This window comes from Anguilla anguilla, chromosome 13 (genome assembly GCF_013347855.1).
Source record: "Anguilla anguilla isolate fAngAng1 chromosome 13, fAngAng1.pri, whole genome shotgun sequence".
Classification (NCBI taxonomy): Eukaryota; Metazoa; Chordata; class Actinopteri; order Anguilliformes; family Anguillidae; genus Anguilla; species Anguilla anguilla.
In genome coordinates, this window is record NC_049213.1 from 31,387,903 (window position 1) to 31,406,142 (window position 18,240).

Sequence of the window (18,240 nt, forward strand, 5' to 3'; positions counted from 1 at the left end):
CATGGTTCTGTTGTGCTCCATTCAGATCAGTGATGCTGTGATCTAAAACAAGAGAAGCTTGGCTCTCTTGAATATGACTCAGAAAAAGGAACACAGAGAAAATTAATTTGGAGGTGTTATGCCGTGCAAACTACAGTCAGAAATGGAGAGGGCAGAATAAAAGGCTAGAACCTAAGTAAAAAGAAATGTGTTAAATAAATGAATGATTAGGGTCAGCAAATAGGCACGCACGTGCACACAGACAAAAACACGAAAAAAAAACACCACGCCATTTTTCTACTGTATTTTACAATTCTTGGATTTTATTTTGCTTCCAGCAGTACATGCAGAACTTCACTTCACATCCACCATGCTCTATATAAATCCTACATTTTTAGTTGCTCTGGATAGGAGTGCCTGCTAAACAAACTTTATGTAAATGTATTATTCAATCTATTACTCGCGTCATTGTTTTTGGTCATGGGAGGGCTCTAAATCCCCCCCCCCCCATTTGTGTTCTGTCTTGCCCAATAGGAGCACAGTTGACCCACAGCACAGCTTTGTTCTCCCTTTCATCTGCCAGACGACGCTAGTGCACATCCTGCCAGTGATGCGAGAACAACAGCAACATATCACTGCAGATGAGCCAGCTGTGGAAACAGTGCAGGCAAGATGAGAGGCCCGCATCTACCAGAGCAACAGGGATGAACCCAATACGACTAGCACAACTCGAGAGCTGCAGCTGGAACTCCAAGGCACTCAACCACATGTATTCAATGTGTATTTCAACAATGACTGGAAAGGAAGTGAAGAGTAGGCCGGTAAAATGCCTGTTAGCAGGCTCTGTCGAGCTCAGATTAGATTAACTAAGTTAAAGGAATGTATCATACTGCTTTAAAAAAGAAACAATAAATGATCTTGGTATGTATAAAAAACACAATATGATGCTAAATAAACATGTAGGTACATGCTGATTGTTTGACTCCCCTTCATTTCACACGTTTGCCTTTGGTATTTCTCAATGGTTACATTTCTCCAGGCAAACCAAATCAAAGTAGTAAAACACACATTCCGTCATCGATGTTCCCATTGTTTCGCTTACCTCCTGTATATCTACTGAACCTGTCGAGATACTGTTGCAATTTGTGAATGGTGATGTGCACATTCAGAATTTTTTGAAAATGGTAGCGAAAGCTAGGATGATTTTGCACTTGATTTAGGCAATCAAAACATGATATGACACAGCTGAGCTATACTTTTAATTGTTAATAGCATAAGCCTATATGTGATAGAATATAAAGGACTCACACAAGCCCATCCATTCATTCATATGTGAATATCAGCGAATGGATGTTATTTTTGCTTCTTTATGTGGCATTTTATATATTTGCCTCAGCATTTGCCCAAATAAAAACACAGCAGGACTTCCCGCCTGGTGGAGGGGGGGCGCCACATTTAGGGGCACCTGTAGTTTGTCTTGAGCTCCACCCCGCCGTACAGGCGGAGCGGGGTGACCCCCCAGCTGAGGACGTTCCCCTTGGGGCTGTCGACCCCGCAGGCCATCTGCTCCCGGATCTCTGCCGAGTTGAGCACGCGGTCCCACACGTTGACGTCCGTCAGGTGGCCCACCAGCGGGTCGGACTCGGAGACGCCCAGCAGGCCGTCCCTGTTCTTGCCCAGGATGAAGGTGCCCCGGGGCTGCAGGTCGTATTTGGGGCGCAGGTTCATCACCGCGGCCGACGCCCCGTTGGCCGTCAGCTCCGCCCGCCCGGAGTGGGAGGCCCAGGTCACGCAGTAGTGGCCCCAGTCCCGGGTGACGGCGCCGCCGGCGAAGTTGACGTACTGGTTGCCGATCCACAGGCCCGCCTCGTAGCCCGTGGTGATGGCGAGCTCGTTTTCGCGGTCGGGGCAGGAGTAGGACAGGACGGTGTGCACGGTCTCGGGGTTGGCGCGCACGTGCATGCAGACCGTGAAGGAGAGCAGGTCCATGGGGCGCATGGGGGTGACCTCAGCGTAGCTCCCAGGGTACCCCTCTGGGAAGTACAGCACCAGCGGGTAGAGGACTCGCAGCCCTGAGCGGAGCAGAGAATGAGAAGATTCACTTTAAACGACTCTGATCTCTGCCGTGACGTCACAGACAGGACTGCCTTAGCTAAGGGGCTCTCAGAAGCCTACGGGATTAGTTCCGCACTACAGCATTACATTTGCCATTTGAAAGGAATTACACATATTTTGCTGAAGGGGGGGAAAAAAAAAAACAATGAAATTGGTGGAACTTCCCTTTAATTAAAGATGGAAGATGAAAACTTCACCAATAAATTGCTGCCCTCAAATCACCACTGAGCCCACAAACCCAGAGGACTTACCACTTCTGGGCAGTTTGGTCTCATCAGCTCTCCCTGTTAGGGACAAGACAAGACAAGACAACCTGAACACAGTGCTTGGTTTGAACATTTGGGCCATTTCTACTCCTTAATTTTCAATTTTCAACAAGTGCAAATATGCTATTGATTTTGGGTTATTTCATTTAATTATTTATTTATTTTTTTTACATTTTTTTCTCCCATAAATATAAAAAATGACTTACCGGAGGCAATGCGCTTGTCCACGTTTGTAATGATATCCTCTATCTTCGTAAGCCTAGCTTCAATTTCCTCTTGTCGACAGAACGCTGCAGAAAAGAAAGGGAAGGGAGAGCGTTCAGTGAAAAGCCAAGGCAAAGCAGCTCCTGAACACCAGCGGGCTAAGCAGCTCCTGAACACCAGCGCACTCACAGCCCTGACTGAGGCGGGGCAGGAAGGAGGACTCGACCACCCGGGCGTTCAGCGGCTGAGCGATGCGGTAGTCATTCCACAGGGTCTTGTTCTCATGGTCCATCAAGGTGCTCTCCAGCTTTCTGATCTGGGAAGGAAACGATAAAGCAGCGGGCAAAAATTAGACCCCATTTGATTTCACGCATGCGCGCACACACACACGCACACACACACACACACACAGATGCAGGCACATATTTAAACACTGACTCACACACACACAATTTCTACATCTTAATGTATCTTAAGTACAGAACATTAAGTAGACCCCATTTTATTACACACACACAAAGATGCAGGCACATATTTAAACACAGACTCTCACACACACACACAATTTCTACATCTTAATGTATCTTAAGTACAGAACATGTGGAATTTGGTATGCTATATGATGTTTTGTAATATGTTCTATTTCCTTTCCACTCATCTAATATAAATATCTTGAGCTTTAAGAGACCAAACTAATGATTCCACTTGTTATAATAAACAGCAACAGTACTTTTGCATATGAACATGTGTATGTTGAGTAGGTATTTGCCTTTTCAAAAGCAATATAAAGTACAGCCTGTGTCTGTGTACCAAGTAACTAGTTGGTTTTTGACAGAAAAGTCCTAAATAACTGAAGTCATCCACACTTGACAAGGGGAAGGCCTATGCATTGAATGGATAACAGATCACATTTCATCTTGAGTTTGCATAGAAATGAACTGCTGGGCTTTCAAAGGAGGAATGTACAGAATGCTGTGTGTTGTATAGTTTTCAAAGAGAGGGGAACGCACCTGGTTGTGGGACAAAGTGATGGGGGTGTCGAACACAGTCCACAGAATGCTCTCGTAGCAAGGGGGGGTGGTCAGGGACCCCTGATACCTGAAGAAGTGAGACAGGTTCTCCGGCAGCATGGAGCGCACGTCCACCGAGGTGATGGTCATGGACTGCCCTGAAACGCCAGGAAAACAGGAGTATAGAGGAGCCAGCAGGCTAAAGCATGCCTTCAGACCCCCCCTACAGGGTTTCAGTTTTTGGGGTCTATGCATTTTAACCCCCTCAATATTCAAACTGACACACCCTTGGGTACCAGTGTAGCATGATGGTTAGGGAACTGGGATTGCAACTGTAAGGTTGTAGATTCCATTACCATTGACCAAGATAGTTAATCTGTACAGCTTCTGTAAGCTGTATAAATATACTGTATATACAAAATGTAAGCTGTGTAAGTTACAAAGAGAGTTTTCTAATAGCATAACAAAGGGGGGTGGGGTTTGGCTGGTCGGTGGCAACTTGGTCGATGTGTAAAGCATCACCTGCGTACTTGACCTTGGCCAGGTTGGCGATGAAATCACTGTAGTACGTGTTCTCGAAGTGCCCATCCTAGAGAACAAAAAAAAAAAAAACATCCCAGACAGAAAATTCAACCCAACAAGAAGATATTCAACATATATATACATAAAATATTCAACATGTTCTCATACAAAAGATTTAGCAGCAGATTTACCACTCTGATAGAATGTTTAGAATGTTTAGAGTGATAGAATGCTTTTTGATGTGGAGAATATCCTCTCTAACACCTTCCTTGCCAGTCTCTCAGAATGAAAGATGCATCGCTGACATTAAAACAGTAGCCAAATAAATAAGGTACAGACATATGATTTACATCGCTCCCTGTGCAGAGAGCGTGCGAGTATTTTCCACAGATAAGACGGAAATTGTGGTATATGGCGATAGCCTGTCACGTGAGCCCTTGTTTTACCAGCTTTTATTCCCCCAGTTTAGAAGGGCAAACCGATTGTGCTCGTGGGCATCGCTGCAGCCTCTGAGACCTCACCTCGTAGATGAACGCCAGCACCGCCAGGCCGTCTGGTTTATCCCGGGCCTCTGTGAAGCTGCTGTACTTGTCAGAGTTGTAATGGACAACATGCATCTGCAACAAAGAAGGCAAACAGAAACAAACGGTGAGTTGAAGACATCTGCGTTCACGCTTACCCAGGACGTCCAAGCCGTCTCAGCATGGACTAAGGAGTAAGGCTTCCAGGGGTGTCACTCCTTGTCCTGGAGTTGGAGTTGAATGGCAATTTTGAGGAATTTCAAACTCATAGCCTGACTTTACCCAGGACCTCAGCACAGAGAAAGATAATTCTGGCTTGTGACAGGAGAAGCGTGGTCCCCTGTCCTGTAAATAGGCTCTAAGATAGAAAATATCAAATGTAATGGCTGATCATTCTGTTTGCACCCTTGGAAAAAGCACTGTTTTCCTGCATGCAATGTATTAATGTTGCAATTTAAAACTGCCGGCTTTGAGTTAAGCAATGTTTTTATTTTACCGCATGCATTTACTACATGCAGTGTCTGTTCCAGAATTATAATAAACATTTGTGGCCCAGTAGCTTCAGGTAGGGCCGCTGCATCTGTAAATCCTACAGCATGCAGATTGCTTTTGAGATTGAATTAGTCCCTTTATTGCTCAACACAACCCTGCCACCACCTTAACATTTTACTAGTGGCATATAAAATTTTGTACATTTTATGCTGCAGGCATATTTACTTAATAGCACACATTTTATTGTCCTGTTAAATACATCCCCGCCATTCAATTACTATCAGTCTGGGATGGAATATAGTGTCTGTGTGAGAAAACAGAATGCTCTTCCTAGTGCTTCCAGTTTCTCTGCTTTAGAAAGAGGAAGTTTCAGCATCTCATCAGTGAGCAGTCATGGGCTCGTTCTCAGATGCATCATTCCCATGCCGTAGGTTTACTGCAGTTGTGTCTGCCGCTTTTAAATGCTTGTGCTTGAAGAGGAAACCACTGGGTACATGAATCCTGGACACGGCGTTCCAGAGCCTGAGTAAAATATTATCATTATTTTTAAAGAGGCCTGTTATTAATTTTCATTGCTGACATGGCAGATTTATTGCTTCTGTCATACATTTCACACTGCAGGGAGCAAAGACTAGGAGTAGACGAGAGATCAGCAGAGCAAAAAAATAATAATAAAAAGAATAAAACTGGTGAAGTGCGTTTCCATCAAGTTTACGGTAATCAGTCCATTCCTCCGGTTATCAACAGCGCGCTGTAGCAGCACACTGCGCCAAATGCATTGCTGACATTTGCATACATTTTCTGTAACTAAAATAAAAACAAAAAGGTTTTCAGCGCACCTCTGCCATGTAGCGGATGCCGTCCAGGGTATGCTCGGATCCGCTGGCCTCCAGGTCCCATCCTCCCCAGTGCAAATGCATCTGAACGGCCGTGTAGCGTTGAGGGAAGCCCTTGGTTATCACCATGGAGGGAGGAAGGTCAATTTGAACTGTCCAGGGCAAGGAAGAGAGATGGGAAAAACAAAACAATGTTGTTCCACTGACTTGAGACCCGAGCAGGGAGAAACAACGACTCTCCCAGAATAGCAATTTTTCTCTCTCCCTGCAACTCTCCACGAAAAAAATCCACGCATATGCATCATGGCGAAACAAAGTGGTAACTTCTTAAATGTTAGTAAGCCTACAGAGTAGTGTTCATCTAAAACGCTTCCAACATAACTTTGATTCACCGTGTGCTGTACCTGCATATCCACACTAGAGGGCAGCAGGTATCAAATAAACTCACTCCACGTGCATTATCTCTGCGTTGGATACTGTGAAATCCCACATAAACGACCTACCGGATTATCGAATTTGTTATATAAACAAGACTGACAGCCTTGCGAAGTCAAGTGGCAAACTGTAAGCGATTGTAGTACATTAACAGTACATCCATACTTGCGCTCTTGGTGCGAGGTAGAACTACTGAATTGGCCTGTCATGTCTAGATTTGCGCTGATTAGCCAGGTCAACATTTGTTGGCTCAGATGAGTCTCATCGCTCGCCATACCACCCGCACTTCTTGGCTGAGAGGGTTCGAAAACCGTCTTTATGGCTGTCTCCAGGAACACTGACATAAACTAGTTAACTACTGGCTATGAAATGAAAGCAGTGTTATTTTGATCCAGCACTCAATAATTTGCTTTACGATTGCACCATTAAGCATTTAACTTTAAGATAAATTTAGCCAGTTAAGAACAACCCTAATTTGACACACCTGATTCTAGGGCTGCATGCTTTTTTTTTTTTTTTCATTTTAAGCAAGCAGACACACCAGATTCTATTAATCAACATAGAGTCTTTGCTAAGGACCTTAGTAGAACTGTGTGTGTGGCTGCTTGGTTGAAACAAAAAAACTTGTACCAACACTGGCTGTTTCTGGATACGATTGAGGAGCCCTGTATAAGAGGCTTTGTAATTTTCCTGAAAATAATTCATTTTTGTTTATTCACGTTTTGAAATTGTGTCGGCTGCCATATGTTTTGTGCTGCGTCAACATAGGCAACATATCTGGAAAGCTATTTCCCTGTTTTCCTGTAAAGTGTGTCTGTGTGAAACAGTGCAGCGTTTAGAACCTTTCATGTGTCCCCTGGTCTAATTGATGTTGATTATGTGGGAGTTTACTGATTCTACACCGTAAAATGCCCAGTGTTAATTCAACTTTAAGGGACCGTAGGCACACGGGTAGCTTACTCCTTGGACAGCGCGGCCAAAACAGACCATCTGAGAGCTGTTGTAAAGGTAGCCTATTAGCAGAAGGTCAGGCATATTGAATTATGCTAGTCTACTTGTTGGGGCAAAAAAATGTCCATCCGATGATACCTGAGTGTCCATTGTTGGTCATGCGGAAATTTCCGTTCTCTATCTTGTCGTAGCCAGTGAGCTCCAGCGCTGGCATATAGGGGTTGTGTCGGACTTTTCTTCGCTGGATGTCGATGGGGGACTGTCGTGCCCCACCGCACTCGGGGTACTTTTCTGCCCAGTGCATCTGATCCAAGGCACCTTCTGCGCGCACCCAGAGAAGATAAGAGACAAGAAAACTGAACATTTTTCTGTGCAAATTCTTCGCTAATAATAATAATAATAATCATACTAAATAATAATCATAGTTACAGTCATAATAATAACTATAATTATAATAGTCTATTATTATTATTATTAGTAGTAGTAGTAGTAGTAGTAATTGGAGTAGTATTTCTGTTTTGTTTTAGACCAATATAGCCCTTGGGAGTCCTGTCAATGATAACAGTTTATGTATAGCTGCAATGGCAAAAGCATCAACTTCATCAACACATATCTGTAAAAAACAAAAAAAAAAGCACCAAATAATAACATGGTTATTGTAGTTTTGATATCTTTCCTCTAATTATAATTTACATTTTATATGCAATACTCACACACCAACATGTATCTCTGCAAGAATGCAAGCCTACTGTAGGTAAAACATAAAATGTCCCTCGTTTAATCCGCTTTGATCAAATACATTTTATTTCTTATGCACGCGTATAAAAACTGAACATTTTACAGGGTCAAACTGCCCAAAACAGTGTATATGTGATTAAAAAGCAGAGACCTCTTTTTAAAAACAATGTGCAAAGCTAGTGCAAGCTTCAGTCTTTCACTGAATACTGCTTAATGGTACCTTTATACAACTGCTGCATTATTTTAACAGTCCAAAGTAACAGACAAAACCACTTTTACAGAAGCTCAGATGTGTAAGATGCATACAGAGATAGGCTTAACCAGAATAATTTCAGGTTGGGTACAGGCATAGGAAGATATTTTTACCTTTATAAGTCCAGTGAATTCCTTCATCTCCTCCAAAGGTAAAGCCCAGGTGGAGAATGTATATTAGCAGGAGAGTGAAGCGCTCCATGGTAGACGGTGTCCCTAACCAGGTGCTGCTGAGTTCCGTTGGAGTGTGTGAAGTGGTGCTGCTCTGTCGCCCCCGCGACAAAATATCGCCCTAAAATATGAGCCCTCCCACGGTAGACGGCTCTTGGGCTTGTCAGTCATCCACTGCTTAGGCGGTGACTTTCACAAACAGCTGAACCAATAGCAGTTTCCTGCTGCTTTAGTAAATGGGTTCGCACACAAAATCCCCTGCTTTCAATTTCTGCAACACATCGTGTACAGAAGCAGCCACGGGTGACATCTGTGCACCGTAAAAACTTCACAGTTCTCTTGTGTTTGTACAGTTAAATGCAAAGGAATTGGGACGGTGACACTTTTTGTTGTTTCCCCTCTGTACTCCGGCACATTGCATTTGAAATAAAACAATGAATGATTGTCTACTAAAATTGCAGACTCTCAGTTTTAATTTGAGGGTATTTACATCCATAGAGAGTGTTTGGAATTACAGCCCTTTTCATGCATAGTCCCCCATAACTGTATTTATACTTTTTGAAAGTTATCTTGAGTACTGTGTTTTCAACACTTTAAATACTGTTTTCGTGCATTCTTTTTAGTTTCACTAAAGAAAACCTGCTCTTTTACTAGACAGAGCATACATAGCTAGGACTGGAACATGGAAGAGAGAGTTAAATATTTAAAATATATTTAACTAGGAGGGTCAACTGAAAACCAACCTCTAGTGTAGTGTAACCGAGGGAATGAAGATGGGTAGGGAATGCGTGGGACTCCCATCAGCTGTTAGAGGGATGATTACCTGGGCCGATGTAAGGGCCATGTTTGAAGAATTCACCAGGGTACCACTATTGTTTTGATTAATGCCACCTGCCCGTGATTAACAACTTCTTACACAAAACAGAGCATTATAGAAAGCTTATACAAAGAGGAAATGATTCATCACTGAACTAGAATTGGGAAGTTGGGTGAAGTTGGGGGCTGTGGTGTAGTTAGGCCATGTATCTTATGATTCTTTAAAGGCTCACGTAAGTGCAAATAAACACAATAGACTTTACAAGTGGTCAGGCCTAGCTCACCACAAGCTTCTCTTTTGTGAAGATCTGAAGCTGCAACAATTTCAGAGCATTATGGAGTCAGTGATGCTGCTTAGTCACAGTAAAGTGTTCAGAGAAAAGAAATACCAAACAAAAAATGTCCAATGATGTCGTGAATCTTCATAAAAAGTTTTCTTTTATTGTCTAATTACAACACTTTAATGTCAGCATGGTTTTGTAAAGCAAATATTTCACAATCGTATGTTTAAAGCAATAAAATAGCTGCAAGTACAAAAAATCCTGTTTCTGAAATGTTTCTTAGTATATTGCATTGAACTGCAGCTCTTTTAGGGCTTCCTTGGTGGTACTTTCTGTTAAAACACTTTAGGCCAGCGGCCGTACCATCATGCACCCTGCTCCTGCTGAATAGCTAAATCTCTCCTTCAGACGAGATGCTCACCCTAACCCTAACTGAGGTCCTGACTCACTGTGGTCATTAAAGACCCCAAGACACTCATCGCAAATAGTAGGGGGTTCCCTGGGGTCCTGGCTAAAATCCCAACCTGGATCACTCAACCTGTAACCTAATCTTCCCCTGATTTAATTGGCCAAAAATTGTTCTCTCCCTCTCTGCCTCAGCTGATGTGTGGTGAGCGTTCTGGTGCAAAATGGCAGCCGACCTCACCCAGAGATGGGAGCTACGCATTCGTGGTGGTCGAGGTGAGTTTCCCCCTCATCACTATTAAAGCTCTTTGAGCGCCTGGAAATGCAATGTTTCATTCATTCACTTGTCCGTGGTGCAGTGGCACGTTTCGCCAGCCGCAGTCCAGTCCTGACCATGTCAGTCCTGATGGTTGCCGGGGGCCCTTCGTGGTGACGCACAACAGTGTCACCTAGGAAGTGAGTTTTCAGTCAGCTGGGGGCTGCCCGCCTCATTGTCCAATCAGACATCTGCTTACCCCAGGTGCGCACGGGCAGCAGTGCAGCATAATGGGTAAGGTGCTGGTCCTGAAACCTAAAGGTCACAGCCGTTGTACCCTTGGGCAAGCTACGTACCCTACATTGCTTAAGTACATATCCAGCTGTATAAATGGATGCTTTGTAAATGCTGTGTAAAAAGTTGTGTAACTTACCCTGGATTAGACCACCTGCTGAAGGCCTGTAATGGAAAGTAACATCCTCCAATGCTCTACTCGGCCCAACTCTGAATGTACGGAAGACTTTGCAGGCCTGTGGGCAGACCTACATCCATGACTGGACCATCCAAATTCAGAGATAAGTAAATGATAGGGGTTTAAAAAAACTGATTCTTATTTTCCATTATGCCAACTCCACCTGATACCTATGGAATTGGCACCTACTGTCCTCTCCGAACCTCCCCCTCACTACCCATCTTCCGCCGTGGCCTGAAGACTCATCTCTTCAGACTACACCTAGACTAACCACCACCACGCTGTATTTCACTCTTTTATCAAAAAAAAAAAAAAAAAAACCCTTTTCCTGTCACTTGTTACATGTTGCCCCATCCCAACACCTCTTGGTAATTTGTATTTGTCCTAATACTGTAGCTTATTCTTCTGCCTAGTTGGCTTTGCAGATGTTAGGCCAGAATAGTGTTCACTGTTCTCGGCTAGAAATAGCTGTACAAAATAAGTATTGTACCTTACTGAACCCGTGTTTAGCAGTTGTCTACGACCATGAAATGCACTTTTTTGTACGTCGCTTTGGATAAAAGCGTCTGCCAAATGAATGTAATGTAATATAAAAAGCACAACCAGGTCATAAACAATTGCAAGCTGTTTCAGCGGAACTGTTTCCCACTTCAGCCCACAGTGTTTTCGTGGTTGGTGCTAGTTCAGCAAACTTTGGGTGAGATTGTGAGGGTTTTCACAGTGGATACTGTGGTCTGTATGCATGGTGTTATATAGAGAATTTATGAGTATGGCAGGAGTAACCCTCATTTTCCTTCTCTCATGAGACTGAGTACAGGGTCTGCTCGTGTGATTGACAGTGCAGTGAAAGGAGAGGATGGTGGGTAAGGGACAGATGTGGTCAAAGATGAGTACAGCACCAGTGGGTGATTTCCATAGAAGGCAAAACAGGAAATATGGTGAAACAGGAAGTAGATTACAAAACAGAATGCTCACGAGAGGAGCTGTCCAGCATGCGATGACCCCAGCTGACTGAAAGTCCCCATCCTATAGGGTGGTAGTGTAGTATAATGGGTAAGGAGTTAGTCTTGTAACCAAAAGGTCAAAGGTTCGATTCCCCAGTAGGTTGTTGTACTCTTCTGCAAGATACCTAACCTGCATTGTTTCAGTACATATCCAGCTGTGTAATTGGATACAATGTAAACAAAAGTTGTGTAAGTCGCTCTGGATAAGATCTGCTAAATGCCTGTAATGTAATGGAAATCTGAGAAGTTCTAGAAGGTTCTCTGGCCTTTAAGCAGAAAAGGCCTAAGAATTTGTTTTGCACTGTCTTTGTGTGTGTGGGTTAGAGAGAGAGATAGAGAGAGAGAGAGAGCATCGTGCATTACTGAGAGTTGTATCACTAAAAGTTGCTTCACTTACTGAAATACTGGTGAGGTAACAGAGGAAGGGGAGTTTCAGGCAGTGGGAGAGCAGTGCACAGCCAGCGGCCTGTTTGAGTGTTTTCATGTTCTGTGGAAAAATAACACATTTGTGAGAGGGTGGCAACAGTTCACGTTTCTGCTGAATGTTTTGCATTGTGTGTTTTGAATGGGGGTTTTGCTCCAGTGGAAAGGTTAGCAAGCCCTACCTAGAGTAGTCTGATGGTGTGCAATGTAAGACCCTTGCTCTCTGTAGCTTCTCCAGCCATAACCACTGAAAACCGACGTAGTCTAAATCAGAGGTGGACAACAAGGGCCATATATGTTCCTGGTTTTCATGCCATCTTCTGGCTTTAATTACTTAATAAGCCCAAACGTTTACGCCGTCTGACATTTTAGCTACGTTTCCTGATAAAACCGTACAAATGACAGCCGAAGACTGTTGTTGTGTCCCTCTATGAAACGTTTTAACCGTGATCTAATCTATGAGTGAGCCAGTGTTGGTGTACACAGCCAGTTAGCTCATTCAGCCAGGGTAATTGTTTGGAACAAAAACCTGAATGCACACCCGCCCACCAGGACCGGAATAACCAACCCCTGGTCTAAATGATCCCTGCCTCCAGGCTGTGGTGGGATGGAGTGAGGGCTGAGCCGCACGCATCACAAATGCCATTGGGGTGAGGCAGAGACCTCCACAGGAAATATACCAAAACAAGTCAAAACAGTTGGCCAGTCATCGATACAGCGCAATGGTTTCCCAGCGCCTGGGAGAGCTGAGCAGAAGTAGGCAAGCATAATATCATCGTACCTTTTTCAAGGTTTATGATCCTTTCACATATCATATATTTTGTGACTGAGAGAAAATAAAACATAGAAATAGAAAATAAAACATTTTACTGGTTGCCTGTAACCTGTACAAAAAAACCTGTGAAGCAGAACTGCACATAATTCTTCACTGTAATCTCGTTTTTATGATCTCTACGAATCCAGAATACAAGCATAAGTATTTATTCCGCTATTGTAGGCTAGCAGCAGCCAACTGCACAAATCTGGCGAGACATCTCTTTTTTACAGTATAAGCATAACATAGACAGGTGTAGATAAAATTCAACCCCCAGGACCTGACTAGTAAATTAACTTCTTTCAGTTAAAATGCCAGCAGCCATATTGGCCTGTGTTAGTATATCACATATGCATTAAACAGGGGCCAATGGAAACCTGGCTTATTGCCATGCCCTGTCGTGCGTTCCTACTGGGTGCCTGAAGTCTCAGGGTAAAGGAATGTTTTCTCTGATGTATGGGAGGCACCGTTGCAAGCAGTGTGGTTTTGGGCAACAGGTGGACCCCATCACCTGAGCCTTAAAGGGAGAGGCAAAGCATGTTTCCCAGCATCCCTTCAGGAAGAAGTGAGGTTGGTGCTGGGGAGTGGGTGGCTGAGCAAGTGTCATTTCATAACAGTTATTGTGGCCTAATGTACTATTCTATGAGCTGATGTGAGTAAGAAGGAGAGCTAAATGAATAAACTCTCAGGGGAGTAGTTGTACACACTTGAGCAGACCACAGTTCAGGCTGACAGATGACAAACAGGTGGCTCATGGAGGTCTGCTAAATTATGGACTGCATTTATATAGCGCTTTTATCCAAAGCACTTTACAATTGATGCCTCTCATTCGCCAGAGCAGTTAGGGATTAGGTGTCTTGCTTAAGGACACTTTGACACGCCCAGGGCGGGGTTTGAACCGGCAACCCTCCAACTGCCAGACAATCAGTCTTACCTCCTGAGCTATGTCGCCCTATATTAAATTAAATTAACGCCCTAAATTAATTAACATATATGCAAGTAAAAAAACTGACCTACAATTTTCTTTGTTGTAATAAAAATTATTTAATTTAACGAGTATTGCCAGTTTTTCTACTCTGCTACCCAGAATGTGGACTACTGCAAAGTATATGCAATCTTCTTTACCAATGTCCTTCTTGACGATAATTAGCTAATATTACATTTCACTTAATACTGAAACTGACATTTCGAATTTGGAACCGTTTATGAAACAGTGGCCGAAATCTTCAGGTAGGATAAACACAGGTAGAAGCTTTTTTTTTTTTGTTGGATTTATCGGATATTCTGTACCTTTCTCTCCTTTTATCTAGAATTGCCACCCTCTCCAGACTGGAGAATGTGCTGCTGGGTACTCCACATCTGGCCTGCATCGATATCCCTCACCCTCAGCCGTTCAGCCCGCTTGGGAACATTAGCCTGTGGAGACACGGGTTTGTGTTTGCACACGCAGAAGTTGGCAGGAAGCCAGAGAGCAGCCATGCTAGTCAGAACCTGCACCCTCCAGGAAAACCTAAATGTATAACCTTTGAAGTGAGAGCTTCAAGCCCTGCAGAGGAATGTGAGGATGAAGCAGAGGGAGATTTGATACCGTTGCTTACTTTAATGTGAACTTGGGTAATATCCCCTTTGTGCATTTGCTAACCCTGACTCTGGGCAAAACAGAACAGTGCTGGGATGTACCAACTACAAATAGGAGAGGATATGTGAGGTCTTTGCCAGTTATTTAACATAAATGTAGAAATTGTTTCCTGATTGAAATTGGGAGGGGGGCAGATTTATTTTATGGATGAATATTGGAGCGGCACCAGATCCAATATCCTGTCATTAGAAATTTGATTTCCCTGTCCAGATACCCAGAGGCAAGAGAGGAACTATCCACAGCATCAAAATAGGGTACTGCACAGCAAAGTGGACATTACACAAGTCATATTTCCTGCATAAAAGGTGCATAAAAAGTTCTAGGAGTTAAAGTGCCATGGAAGTGTAGCAAAAAAAACTAGCTTCTGTTGGCCAGAGGAAGCCCAAGAGAGTGAGGAATTGTCTATGCCTAATTAAGATGTTCTATTTGTTGCAGTCTTTACAATTAGTTGCTAGGCACTACCTCTCATTGGAAGGATGCAGGTGATGACATATCTGTTTTACCCTGATGTTGGAGGCAATACTTCAAACCCCACACCTCATTCTTATACAGCCTTTGGGGTATTTTCAGTTCGAATAGCAAACTGATTAGTGAGTAGGTCCAAACCGTCATCGCTTCTCATGAGAACATACATAACTGCTGATTTGGGCAGATTCATGAGCACACAGTGTGTCCCTGATTACAGCCCCACTCGTGGGCAAGGAGAGGGTGGTAAGTGAGAGAGGTGCGTGCAGCCCTGCCCTGAAGAGAACTAAGACCGCAGGTCTGGAAACATGAAAGCTGAGAGCGCGTGCAGAGTGGCGTCCGAACGCTGAGCAGAACAGGAAGTAGATCATGGAAAGGCTGCATGACAAGGGGTTGACGCAGGACAGTGTACCACGGTGACAATGCTTGTGCCTGAGGAGACAGCAGACGGATGCCAGGGGCCAAGGCCTCTGGCGAAGGTTCTCTCCCCCCTTTCACAGATAAGACGAGTGTCTCCGTGTTAATGTGTTGCTGGCAGACCACAAATCCCTAAAAATGGCTGTGGTTCAATTGAAAAATGACACAGAAGAGACGGGTGAGAGATGATAAGAGACGACACTGTGGCCAACAACAAGAGCAGAGGAGAAATAAACAGGACAGCGAATGGCACAGATGAACCGTGTTTTTATTTACAGAAAAAGGATCCCTGTTGGAAAGGCTGCCTTCTGCCATGGTTCATCTTTCCTGTATGCCACCTGTTTTCGTGTTGGTTCTGTTGGGTTGTGTTGTTTGGTGAGGCGATATTATAGTGCATTGAGTTGTGTTTTAGTTTTTCAGGTAGGAGTCCCTTAGCAAAACTTGCATGAGGGTGTGCAGCTGGACACCCATAGAATGAGATATCGGGGATGCTTTTTTGCATTTCGTCTATGTAGCGTATGCTATAAAGCCTGTCTGTAATGTGAAGGTGAAGGGCATTATTAGTATACTGGACTCAATCCAAAGAAAATGAAGTACCCAAAGTAGAGAATACATATTGTATTAACCATTTCATCACGTTTAAAAATTATTATTTTATAGCCATTTTTATGAACTCTTACCCTTACATTTATTGTTATGTCTTGTCACGTTTTAGTAAAAGATTAAGATGGGTCCATTAACAGTGATTAAAATGACACTTCCTGAACTTAATTCATTCCTGATTTCTATATAATATACATATTATGCTTACTCTGGTTTGAAGACATCTGCAGCCTTAATCCCTGCAAAAGCAAACCAGCCAGAACAAGCTGTAATCCAGTGTGTGCTGGCCTGTGCATACTGTTTGCATGGCGTACAATTCAACAAGGTGTTTCTGATTCACTTACACAGCAGAATAAAAGAATTGGTTGTCACTTTATCATTCTTTAGAAATGAAAATTGCAAGCCAAATTGCCCCTCGGGGACATTAAAGCTTTACTCTACTCTATTCTACTCTACTGTACTATTGATTTTGGTTGGAAGTTTGGCCAGTGCTATTGCTTCAAAGCTGGAATGCAGAGGTTGGTGTGCACAGCTTGGCAGCAAAGCTGCCTATAGGCCACGCAAACACCACAAGCACTAAATGCTATATAGTTTTTCCTTTGTAGAAGCCTACATTTACAGTCTTGTTGAGGGCTATTAATTGATTGCTATTCTGTACACTTGTTTTAACAGACATCCATGAAGTCCAATTTACTGAAATGTCTTCATGAGTCAATCACTTTTTTAAGGGGGTTTCAACTGCTCTGAGCAATCAAGGATTCAAACTTAAGTTTGAACCCAGTCCTCATTGCCAATTAAATACTAAACCCCCTACTGCAGAGATGGGCGTGGAGACACATATCTGCTTCTGCTTTTCATGCCAACTTCTGGCTTGAGTTACTCAATTAGCCCTGACATTTACGCCATCTGACATGATAACCGCATGAATGACAGCCGAAGTTCTTGTGTCCCTAAATGAAATGTTTTACTGTAATCTGTGAGTGAACTGCTGTGAGTGTGTACAGCCAATTAGCTCATTTAGCCAGGATAATTGGTGGACACAAACACCTGCACTGGCACTCCAGGACTGGAATTGCCCTACTCCATGCTGTTTACATGAAATGGCTGCCTTTACTCATGCTGTCACACAATCCCATTCTTTCTACTGCTACTCAAGGTGACAAAATTAAAACACTGCATATCTAATACATATTCAGGTGACACAATGGAGGCTTAAAAACATCATGACACAAGCCCTACCAACCATTTTTTTCCCACAGCACCTAGATTTTATGAGGTGTATGCATAACCCTATAGATAATCAAAAAAAAGGAATAAGCTTACAATTTGCAAATCTTTATGAACATTTATGGCACTGGCATAAAATAAGAACCCGTTTCTTAACTTACATAGATCAGCACAGGGCAATGTGTTGGAAAAAGTGTATTTACAACTTTACCAAGAAAATATTTTTGAGAAAATCTCTATTTTCACCGTACATCTAAATTTACCATTCCATTTCTGGGGCAATAGACATGGTGGAATGAAACCTGATGCACTAAGATGTACAGTACAATACAATGAAAGATACATGTATAGAACAGTGTTTAAAAAGCAGAAATGCAGAAACCCTCATCGCTGTGAACCTGACAGTGAATATGACACATACATTGAGATAGATAGATAGATAGATAGATAGATAGATAGATAGATAGATAGATAGATAGATAGATAGATAGATAGATAAACCTTTATTGATCCCCGGAGCGAAATTCAGGTGTCTTAGCAGCAACAGCAGTGAGATAGTGAGATAACTAGTACTGTTGAATATCTTTATTATTATTTTTATTTTATTTTTATTACGGTTGTTGTGGTGGCTTTTGTAACAGATATTGTCATCAGATCCAATCTCCAGACTTTTACAGGTGCAGGTATCTAGACAAACCACTAGGTGGCACACATTCATTTTAGTTGTGATGAGCAGCCGTTTCAAATCCCTGCTCTGCAATGGCCCGTTCTAACAGTTCCGCTAAATGACTAATTGACTTCCTTTCCAACAGACAAAGTAATTACGTGAAATTCATATAAAGAAGGGGTTGAGAATATTAAAACCTGAAAGTTGAATTATCTTGCAGCACTTTCCCAGTACATAATTGAACACTGGTCCTAATACA

At 43.0% G+C, this 18,240-nt stretch overlaps 1 protein-coding gene across 1 annotated transcript; it reads right to left on the minus strand.

The window, feature by feature from the left end:
- Positions 1 to 280: 280 nt before the first annotated feature.
- ca6 (carbonic anhydrase VI) lies at positions 281 to 8,636 on the minus strand. The gene is made up of 10 exons (XM_035389109.1): positions 8,436 to 8,636; positions 7,470 to 7,652; positions 5,949 to 6,097; positions 4,618 to 4,713; positions 4,097 to 4,163; positions 3,575 to 3,732; positions 2,754 to 2,880; positions 2,567 to 2,650; positions 2,346 to 2,378; positions 281 to 2,051 (listed from the first exon to the last, which is right to left on the minus strand). Exons 1-10 carry the CDS (start codon positions 8,521 to 8,523, stop codon positions 1,435 to 1,437), a joined length of 1,602 nt encoding a protein of 533 aa, XP_035245000.1. The 5' UTR covers positions 8,524 to 8,636; the 3' UTR covers positions 281 to 1,434.
- Positions 8,637 to 18,240: the final 9,604 nt, after the last annotated feature.

Coding starts and splice junctions, on each gene's coding strand:
- ca6 (XM_035389109.1), bottom strand. CDS start 8,523: ATGGAGCGCTTCACTCTCCTGCTAATATACATTCTCCACCTGGGCTTT. Junction 6,098..7,469: donor GACCAACAATGGACACTCAG/GTATCATCGGAT, acceptor TGCCCTGGACAG/TTCAAATTGACCTTCCTCCC. Junction 2,881..3,574: donor TCACTTTGTCCCACAACCAG/GTGCGTTCCCCT, acceptor TTTCCTTCCCAG/ATCAGAAAGCTGGAGAGCAC.